Source organism: Pristiophorus japonicus, chromosome 16 (genome assembly GCF_044704955.1).
Source record: "Pristiophorus japonicus isolate sPriJap1 chromosome 16, sPriJap1.hap1, whole genome shotgun sequence".
Lineage (NCBI taxonomy): Eukaryota > Metazoa > Chordata > Chondrichthyes > Pristiophoridae > Pristiophorus > Pristiophorus japonicus.
In genome coordinates, this window is record NC_091992.1 from 16,033,837 (window position 1) to 16,044,688 (window position 10,852).

At 45.8% G+C, this 10,852-nt stretch overlaps 1 protein-coding gene across 1 annotated transcript in view; it reads right to left on the bottom strand.

Annotated features, from left to right (window-relative positions):
• ccdc92ba (coiled-coil domain containing 92Ba) overlaps nucleotides 1-473 on the bottom strand; it is a 67,819-nt gene extending 67,346 nt beyond the window's left edge. The window contains exon 1 of the mRNA XM_070858061.1: nucleotides 344-473. Within this exon, the coding sequence (XP_070714162.1) occupies nucleotides 344-473 (130 nt within the window). The remainder of the gene's footprint in view (nucleotides 1-343) is intronic.
• Nucleotides 474-10,852: the final 10,379 nt, after the last annotated feature.

Here is a 10,852-nt window from a genome sequence, read left to right on the forward strand (position 1 = left end):
TATCGACGTATGCAAATTACAAATGAACATTCTAATACAAAGTCTGCAGACTGAATATAGGCAGTTATTTCCTGGTGTGTTTTTGTGACCTTGAGACAACCTGGCTTGTGCTCCAGACTACTGGTGAGCAACAGCACTGGGGATCAGCTAGTCATTTTAAAATGAGGCATCGCCATCTGATGGAACAATTCTGCTCTTGGCCTCAACAGTAAAGCGAAGCTCGGAATTCAAAGTCATGAGGTTTGCCTCCTTTACCGCACTCCCGTCTCGTTTTGGACATGCCCAGAAATCGTTAACCCTTTCCCCCCCCCCCGTTGGGTTGAGGACTGCGGCAGAAACTCACCGGTGCAGCGTTTCTGCAGCTGCAGGATTTCCATGTGCAGCCCGTGCAGCAAGTCCATGTGCTCTCCCTTTAAGAAGGCGATGTTGCGCTGAACACTCTGCAGCTGCCGCTCCAGTGATGAGGTCTCCATGGTGACCGAGTAAACAGTCTGGGCCCGGAGGAAAGTACAGATTAATGATCAGGAAAGACAATGATGAGGAATATAGTCACACATTCATAGACCCAAAGGACACTGCCATAAATCCTCCCCCCTCTGTTGTTGCACAAATAACAAATCCGCATCTTCAACCTACTCCGCTCCAGTACAGCATCATTGCCCTTCCCGTGAAACTAAACATTTACAAAAGAACAGTTCTTTTTGACTTCAACATACACTGAATTAAATAATTCTCTCTGTGTGAAGTGCTTCCTGTCCTCATCTCCGAACAGCCGATCAATAATTTTAAGGTTATTCCCTCTTGTTCTGGACTTCCCCACCACAGGAAATAGTTTCTATCTGGAGTACTGTGGACAGTTTTGGTCTCCGTATTTACGGAAGGATACACAGGCAACTCTCGATTATCCGGGTCCCTCGAGGATTGGACTATGCCGGGTAAACGATTTCTCCGTTAGAGCGATTGACATTATAAAGTTAAAACCCCATGCCTTCCCGGCCGAAAGGACTCCGAACCCACCAGCCCAATGCCTTCCCGGGCCGAAAGGACTCCGATGCCTGCGGCCCGATGTCTTCCTGGGCCGAAATTTTTAAATCCCGTCACAATGGTTTCCTGTTGGATCCATGTGCGGATAATCGAGAGTTGCCTGTACTTGCATTGGAGGCTGTTCAGAGAAAGTTCACTAGGTTGATTCCGGAGATGAAGGGGTTGACTTATGAAGATAGGTTGAACCTATACTCATTGGAGTTCAGAAGGATGAGAGGTGATCTTATCGAAACTTATAAGATAATGAGGGGACTCGACAAGGTGGATGCAGAGAGGATATTTCCACATAGGGGAAACCAAAACGAGGGGACATAGTCTTAGTTTTAAATGGGCAGCCCCTTATTCTGAGACGAGGAGAAATTTCTTCTCTGAGGGTTGCAAATCTGTGGCATTCTCTGCCTCAGAGTTGTGGAGGCTGGGTCATTGAATATATTTAAGGCGGAGATAGACAGATTTTTGAGCGATAAGGGAGTAAAGAGTTATGGGGAGCGGGCAGAGAAGTGGAGCCGAGTCCATGATCAGATCAGCCATGATCTCATTGAATGGCGGAGCAGACTCGGGGGCCAAATCACCTACTCCTGCTCCTATTTCTTATGTTCCTTATGTTTCTTATCTACCCTGTCCACTGCTTCTCTTTGTGTTTCTCTCCACAGATGCTGCCTGATCCGTTGAGATTTCCAGCAATTTCTGTTTTTTTTTAATTTAATGCTTAATTGTGCACGTATCTATTTTCATAATATCATTTTGGAAGTGCTGTGATTGTAAAATCATAAATTATAGCATCTCCAAAATGATATTCTCCAATCAGACACATGAACGGTTAACCATAGTGTCCTTTGAATTCAAAAATAAAAGCATTGTTCCTTTTATAAATATTTATTTCACAGGAACGGCAATCTATAAATGGCCTTGCCAGAGGCACTTTCAATACAGGGATAAGCAACACTTGCTCTGATTGTCAAATTATAAATTATGGCAAGCGTTACTCATCTCTGCATTGAGTGTTGCCTCTGGTAATTTGTATAATAGTTTATATTTTTGCACACACGGAGACAATCAGGCTATCTGTCTGAAATAAACTGGAAGGCTCTGCCTTCCTGTGAAAGGATTTGACACATCTGATCTCTTAAGCTCTACCTGTTGTCCACCCCTTGTCTCTTTAGAACATAAGAACATAAGAATTAGGAGCAGGAGTAGGCCATTCGGCCCCTCGATCCTGCTCCTCCATTCAATGAGATCATGGCTGATCTATATCAACTGCACTTTCCCACACTATCCCCATATCCCTTGATTCCCTTAATATCCTTCTTTTGGTCAGTCCCATAAAGGACCCCCTTCAGCCTGATCCATCCAGTTCTGATGACTGTCCCTCCCGAGGTTCACTAGGTTGATTCTGGAGATGAGGGGGTTGACTTATGAGGAAAGGTTGAGTAGGTTGGGCCTCTACTCATTGGAATTCAGAAGAATGAGAGGTGATCTTATTGAAAGGTATAAGATTATGAGGGGCCTTGAGAAGGTGGATGCAGAGAGGATGTTTCCATTGATGGGGGAGACTAGAACTAGAGGGCACGATCTTAGAATAAGGGGCCGCCCATTTAAAACCGAGATGAGGAGAAATTTCTTCTCTGAGGGTTGTGAATCTGTGGAATTCACTGCCTCAGGGAGCTGTGGAAGCTGGGACATTGAATAAATTTAAGACAGAAATAGACGGTTTCTTAAACGATAAGGGAATAAGAGGTTATGGGGAGCGAGCAGGGAAGTGGAGCCGAGTCCATGATCTGATCAGCCATGATTGTATTAAATGGCGGAGCAGGCTCGAGAGGCCGTATGGCCTACTCCTGTTCCTATTTCTTATGTTCTTATGAAACACTCCTTCAGATGCTAACTGGTCTGCTTGCATTTCTGATATTGTGCCATTTTTTTTTAACCTAATACAAGTAGGCCAATCAGCCCCTGGAGCCTGTTCCTCCATTCAATTAGATGATGGCTGATCTGTATCTGAACTCCATCTATCTGCCTCGGTTCCTTAACCCTCAACACCCTTGCCGTACAAATATCTAACTCTCAGCTTTGAAATCTTCAATTGATCCCCAGCCTCAACAGATTTTTGGGGGTGGGGAGTTCGAGTTCCACTACCCTTTGAGTGAAGAAGTGCTTCCTGACCTCACCTCTGAACGGCCTGGTTCTAATTTTAAGGTTATGCCCCCTTGTTCTGGTCTCCTCCAACCAGAAGAAATAGTTTCTCTCTATCTACCCGATCAACTGCTTTGATCATCCGAAACACCTCAATTGCTTCATTGTTAATCTCCTCTACTGGAGGGAATCCAAGACCAGACTATGCAACCTGTCCTCATAATTTAATCTCTCACATTTCATTGGCTGCCAAGCTGCGAATCAAAATCTCAGTGAATCCGCTGAAGGATCTCCATCAGAAACCTGTTAACAAATTCCTACTACGTCCCGCCGATAATTTAACCCTTTCACACTTCAAATAAAAATCCTTCCATTCTCTCTCCCACTCTGAGTGGCACTTCCTCAGCAATGCCCATCCATCCAGAGCGAACATGATTACTGTATCAAAGCGGGCAAAATTTGGGTTAAGAATGTAACACTCTGCAATATTTCCAACCGCCTATCTGCTGCATTCTAGTTTTTGTTTTCAGGTAGTGAGTGGCGGCACCTGTTTTCAGAAATGCTCTTACCCAATGCACGCTCTTTGTATTCTGAGCTCCCAAATTTGTACAATAGTGGCATAGCATTATAATCGTCTCCCCCAAAGGGGCTGAGTCATGCTCCTGTAAGCTTCTGCAAACACCCCCTACCTTCCCAAACCATGCCTCCCTGCCCTTTCTTCAAGGGTGGCAAGGTATTCATCCAAGGAGAAATTTGCAGGGCTATGGGGAAAGGACAAGGGGGAGTGGGCCAAATTGAATAGCTCTTTCAAAGAGTGGGCACGGGCACGATGGGCCGAATGGCCTCCTTCTGTGCTGTATGGTTCTCTGAGGGCATCTCCAAGGGCTCATTCTTGTCTTCACCTTATCAACCGTGCATGCACTTTTCAGCGTGTTGATAATGATCGGGGAGGGGTAAAGGTTGGGTTCGCCAAGGTCAGTCGTAGCATTCTGAATGTCATCCTGGCTGAGATCGCCACAGACTGGCAACTGAAGCAGGCACGCTGTTGGTTGCCATTACTCAGTTCTCCATTGGCCGCTGTACTGACCAACTCCGCCACCAGGGGAGCTACAGTTTGTTACTAACAGTGCAAACTTCGGTCCTCACTGATTCTGCACATTTATAATTTTAATAAAATACCCATAATTACCAACCGGTTAACCTGATGCTTGAGGAGGAATTTGACAAAAGTTCATTGACACACAATCCTGTCGAGTGTTTTTCATGGTGTGAATCAATGCTGCTACAATGATGTTTTTCAGTGCGCAAGCTATTTAGATTTATTTCTATTTACTGACTAAACTCATTATAAAAAAGCTTTCTCCGTTAAATAATTATTCCGGGTGGGATATTTGACCCAGTGCACTGGATTCAAAATATTGTTACCATCGATTACTTGGAACAAGAAGTGCACCACCGAGTACTCAAACCATTATTCCAGTAAAATGGGTCCCCAGGGGTAAAAAAAACCATGTGGAATTGAGACTTGCAAGGAGGTGATCAGGAAGGGATCCAGCTCTGGGGCCCACAATTACTGCCGCTGAGGGCCACGCTGTAATATCAGGAAAATGTCTCACTGAGGAGTTAAAAACAGCAGGTAGTTGAGACTTGCCAAGGATCATATCGTGTCATGGGGTGCGTGGAGGTGGGAGCATTGGGTGGGAGGAGGTGGGAAGAGGTGGCAGTGTCATTCGATGGGAGGAGGAGGTGCCGCCATTTCTAGCAGTCTAGCTTCTGCTGTGTCGATACCAAGAAACATCAGGCGAGGCTGGCCATTTCCCAATAGTCCAAGGCAAAACTGAATGTTGTCACCCAAGGGGGTTCTTGCCTACCTCCTAGTGGGGCTGGTTATAGAGCAGTACTAACAGGAATCTGGAACCAAGGTGTTTTTTTTTTAAAAAACAATATGGTGTACTAGGGAAGGCCTAAAATAATGAACATCTTAAAAAAACAACCCACGAGCTGTTGACTGGTGGCTACACAAAGCAGAAGCACGTTGCAGCCTTCATATACCTGCTCCAACACGTCAATATTCCTTTTTCCCTGTGCCTTCCATTCCTTAGTCTCCTCTGCTCCTGTGCTGAAGTTGCCCTCTGCTACCTCACCCACATGACCATTCACCCTCGACGGTGAGTTTTTTGTCAGACTGTTTTGATTACTGGATGCATCACAGCCAGGCATGATCCTGTATTTAATCAGCGTGGGTCTCTGGGCAACAATCGGGAATGGTAACCTTCGCTGATTTTTGTCCCCTCACGAGCTTAAAGGCACTGAGACCAATTGCAGTGTTCCCATATAAGAACTAGGAGTAGGGGTAGGCCATACAGACCCTCAACCTGCTCAATCTTTCCTCATAAGACAACTCCTTCATCCCAGGAATCAACCTTGTCAGCATCACCATCATAGATTGTCCCTCGAAATTGAGGAAGACTTGCTTCCACTCTAAAAGTGAGTTCCCAGGTGACTGAGCAGTCCAATGCGGGAATTACAGTCTCTGTCACAGGTGGGACAGACAGACAGTCATTGAAGGAACAGGTGGGTGAGGAGTCTGGTTTGTCGCACGCTCCTTCCGCTGCCTGCGCTTGTTTTCTGCATGCTCTCGGCGACGAGACTCGAGGTGCTCAGCGCCCTCCCGGATGCTCTTCCTCTACTCGGGGCGGTCTTTGGCCAGAGGACCTAGTGAACTTTCTCTGAAATACAGGAGTAGGCCATTTAATGCCTCGAGCCTGCTCAATTAAATCACGGCTGATCTGTACCTCAACTCCATTTTCCTGCCTTTGCTGCCCTGGCACAGATCAGAAATTGAACCTGGGGGCCTTCTTGGACCATGCCACAATTTATTATAAATTCTATTTTCTTCCAGTTTGGGATTGCTATCCCAAACCTTGTGGCTTGTTTGCCCTTTCACCTCTACCCTTTGACCTATCTGACCTGTCTGAATGGCAGCACAAGGTGATAACTTCTCGAAAAAAATAACTTTATAAACAGATCACCTGTGGGTTGGTACTATTACACAGTTCCAAAGCTAAAACAGAAATTGCCTCACATGCACAGCGGTTCAGATGGAAGATCTCCAACTGAAATGGTGACCTGTTTTTGCTCTGGTTTTTTTTTTAGATGCTGATGAGCCTGTTGTGCATTTTGTAGCATTTTTCTGGCTCCTCTTCTGATCACCAACATTTGCAGTTTTCTTTTTAAACTTTCTGCACAGCTCTGCTGCTTCAGTAAAAGCTACCATTCTGAGCCTGAAATGTGTCTTCATTCTCTGATTGTGTCCTACCCAATATTTATCCCTCAGCCAAGACGGCAAAAACAGATTATCTGGTCATGATCACATTGCTGTTTGTGGGAGCTTGCTGTGCGCAAGTTGGCTGCCGCGTTTCACCACATTACAACAGTGACTGCACTCCAAAAGTACTTTATTCGCTGTAAAGCGCTTTGAGACGTCTGGTGAAAGTCGCTATATAAATGCAAGTCTGTCTTCTTTCTCCCAGTCTGGTCCAGACAGCCGACCATGCTCACCAAATAGGCCATGAGTGCCCTGCCACAGGTACGTTGCTCATTCTATGGATGTGGTCAAAGCCACAATTTTAGGTCGTTTTTGGACCTTTAAGGAAGGTGAGATCAATGGCCCTTGTTATTAGGAATATAAAATAAGTACCCACAGCATAAATTACAGTTTAAAAAATAAGGGGGTGGGAATTCAGTGCTGCCCGCATTGAGACGGTGATACCGTCTGGCCGCTAACTTTAGCGCCTGGCGGTGTCTCCCACCTCAAAGTACGAAATTCAGTTGTTTTCCACACTCGTCCTCGGGGCCCCAGCGGAGCGCTAGTGTTTGGAGGCCGACTCGATTTTCTGCCACTAGGATGCCGGCATCCCGACACTTGAAGATGAGAAAAAATATGGTTGTGAAAATTTCAACGACATGCCCCCACACTGAGCCTATGCTACCACAAATAAGTAGAAGTTTAATAAATTACATTTCACAACGTACCTTGCTCTCTGGACGATACACCCCCCCCCCCCCCCCGCAGAGCACTTTTCCCCCCGTTGGGAACAGTGGCAGACGATCCAATTCGATTTTGCCGCCACCACACCAAGGGGTCGTTGCACTCTCGATGACGTCACCACGTGGGTGGCGCTAGAGCGCGCAGCGCTACCTCTTAGCGCCGCCCCCATCGCACCATTGAAGTGTTCGGGAGGCGAGGACAGTGCGCTGTTTTGTTGGTAGGTGCTTAGCGGCCCGTTAGCAGCCCTCTCCGGCGGTAATGACCGGTGCAAACCACCAAATTTTGGCCCCAAGGCACCTTTAAAAGACAGGCGGAGGCAATATCTGTATCCAGTCGGAAAATTGGTATTGCCAATTTTCTGATGGATCTTTCCGTATATTTATGATGAATCTTGAAAGTACCTGGAGTACTGGCTACATTGCAAATAATGTTAACCCAATACCAGCAAGCTCTGAAGATAGCTTGCATTGCATCATCCTTGTTTCGAGGGACTGCCTATGACGATGATGATGATGATGATAAATACCAACATTTGACAAATACACACTAGTTAAGAGTTTCTATATTACCCAGATCAGATCGGCCATGATTTAATTGAATTACATCGGATATAAGGCATAGAAACAGACCATTCAGCCCAACCAGTCCATGCCGGCGTTTATGCTCCACTCGAGCCTCCTCCCGTCTTTTTCCTCTGCTAAATCTATCAGCATAACCCTCTATTCCCCTCTCCCTCATATGCTTGTCCAGCCTCCCCTTAAATGCATCGATACTATTCGCTTCAACCACTCCCTGTGGTAGCGAGTTCCACATTCTCACCACTTTCTGGGGTAAAGAAGTTTCTTCTGAATTCCCTATTGGATTTCTTGGTGACTATCTTATACTGATGGCCTCTAGTTATGCTCTTCCCCACAAGTGGAAACATTCTCTCTGTATCCACTCTATCAAAACCTTTCATAATTTTAAAGACCTCTATTAGGTCACCCCTCAGCCTTCTTTTTTTTCCCCCAAGAGAAAAGAGACCCAGCCTGTTCATCCTTTCCTGATATGTATACCCTCGCATTTCTGGTATCGTCCCTGGAGGCATAGGCTCGAGGGGCTGAATGGCCTCCTCCTGTTCCTAACTTCCTTCCTATGTAGCAACTGGCTGCAGAAAATTAAAGTCGCAGAAAATTAAAGTCACAGCCAACAAATTCTGAAGCACACAAACTGGAAAAAGATGCAAAATGGGGAAAAAGGGCTGAGGAACAATTCAAATAGTGAATACGTCACTGATTAGCTTAAAAGCAGGAAAAAAAAAGTCTGCGTGTGCAATTCCCACTGCCATTAGAGTTAAATATAACCACTTCATAACGTGATGGGGCTCAAAGTCCCAGGGCTGTCACTCCCTGAAGCTCACTCCCAAAGTACAGGAAGTGCCACTATTGCCGACGTTGGCATGTTTTGACTGACCGGACATTGAAGTTAATAACCAGTCTGGTTTGCAAATGATATTTAACATCCCCAAGCTGACAATAGAAGCTGAACAAAGCAAAGTGACATCCGACACGGTTTGCTCTCCTCCTGCTGCTGTGTCTCCTGAGATGTCCTGGACCATCGCCTCTCCTCAAGCTCCTCCTCCAGGTCATTTGCCTCTCCCGAGGCTGCTACTGGTACTGGAGACAGCTGCTCATGTTGCTGCAGCTGCAGCAAATGTTGCTCCTTGCCCATGTGCGAATTTAAACTTTCGGTATGATGCAGAGTTATCAATGCAGTCACCGAGACCATCGACTCTGTATCCCCTATTTCTGCTTTAGTTCCTTAGTCCAAAGTCATCTAGTAGTAGAAATCTGGAATTCTCTCCCCTCAAAAGGCTGTGGGCGCTGGGACAACTGGAGCTTTCCAGACTGAGATTAATAGTTTCTTTGTTGGGTCAGGGCACTGAGGGAGATAAAGCTGAGGCTGGTAAACGAATTTGAGATGCAGATCAGCCGTGATCTAACTGAATGGCAGAACAGGCTCGAGGGGCTGAACGGCTCACTCCTGTTCGTAAGGAATCCCCCCTTTAAATGTCTATAATAAACATCATCAACAACTTGCATTTATATAGCGCCTTTAAGGTAATAAAATGTCCCAAGGCGCTTTACAGGAGCGTTATCAAACAAAATTTGACACCAAGTTACATAAGGAGTTGATAGGACAGGTGACCAAAAGCTCAGTCAAAGTAGTAGGTTTTAAGGAGAGTCTTAAAGGTGGAAAGAGAGGGATAGATGCAGAGAGGGTTAAGGAGGGAATTCCAGAGTTTAGGGGCTAGTCAGCTGAAGGCACGGCCACCAATGGTGGCGTGATTAAATACGGGGATGTGCAAGAAACCAGATTTGGAGGAGTGCAGAGATCGCGGGGGTTTGTAGGGCTGGAGGAGATTACAGAGATGGGGATAGGCGAGGCCATGGAGGGATTTGAAAGCAAAGATGAGAATTTCAAAATCGAGGCATTGGGACTGGGAGCCAATGTAGGCCATTGAACACAGGGTTGATGGCTGAGCGGGACTTGGTGCGAGTTAGGACACGGGCAGCAGAGATTTAGATCAACTCAAGTTTATGTAGGCTGGAAGATGGGAGGCCAGCCAGGAAAGCATTGGAATATTCAAGTCTAGAGGTAACAAAGATTTCAGCAGAAGGTATATTATTTAAAACTGAAACTCCGGGATACCTCGGTGACTCAGTGCATTCATCTCATGAGTAACTGAGCTCCAAGGAGAGGAAGATCTCGGCTTCAATCCACAGTATATGCTTCATTGGTTGGTCTTGGCCAGAGCAGCAATTGTCCTCAATACCCCTTTGTTTGGGAGGGGGAAATCAGCCAGAATTCCCACCATCCAGCGATTCCTGCTGAAAATATGCGAGGAGGAACATTGGATAAGGATAGGTCCAGGTAAAGCCATGATGCCCCTCCCCCCAAAGTCCAATAAGCTGCCGACAGTCACCGCAAAGGTTCACACATGGATAATGGCCACATGAGTGAGGTGCTGGAGATGGACCAAGGTCTGTGGAAAAAGACTCCAGCAAAGGGGTCAATGCAGAGGATGGGGAAGGATGAAATCGGTGAGGGAAATGGAATTGGTTAAGTACATAATCGTAATGTGCTGATGAACCAGGAGCTGATGGAGGTAGACCCAGCCCAGTCAACCTTGCAAGTCCTCCTCACTAACATCTGAGGATTGCTGTCAAAAGGATCATGTGCATCAGTGGTGAAAACTGTTTCTTTGAGATCACCACCAGTGGTGCCAGTGATCTGCAAGTGAAGATGGTGATGAGGAAGATATGAGCGAGCTAACGGGAGTTGGAATGAAATGCCATCATGAGAGAGCACAATTGGAATATTTTCCTCCAATGCAAGACCTTCATGAAGCACTGAGACACTAGAGATGTGTATGAGCAAGTGATGGCCCACATTATAGTTTCTGGCTGTAAATGAAACCTTTGGGCAAATGAAAATGGGATAATATTTTTAAAATTCACATCAGAAAATGCCTGAAAGGTTTAAATTATTAGTGGAGAATACCTAGCAACAGCGACATTTAAATGTCATCCAGAATGATTCTTAATTTAAAAGTTAAATTAAAGAATAAATTATGATCTAACT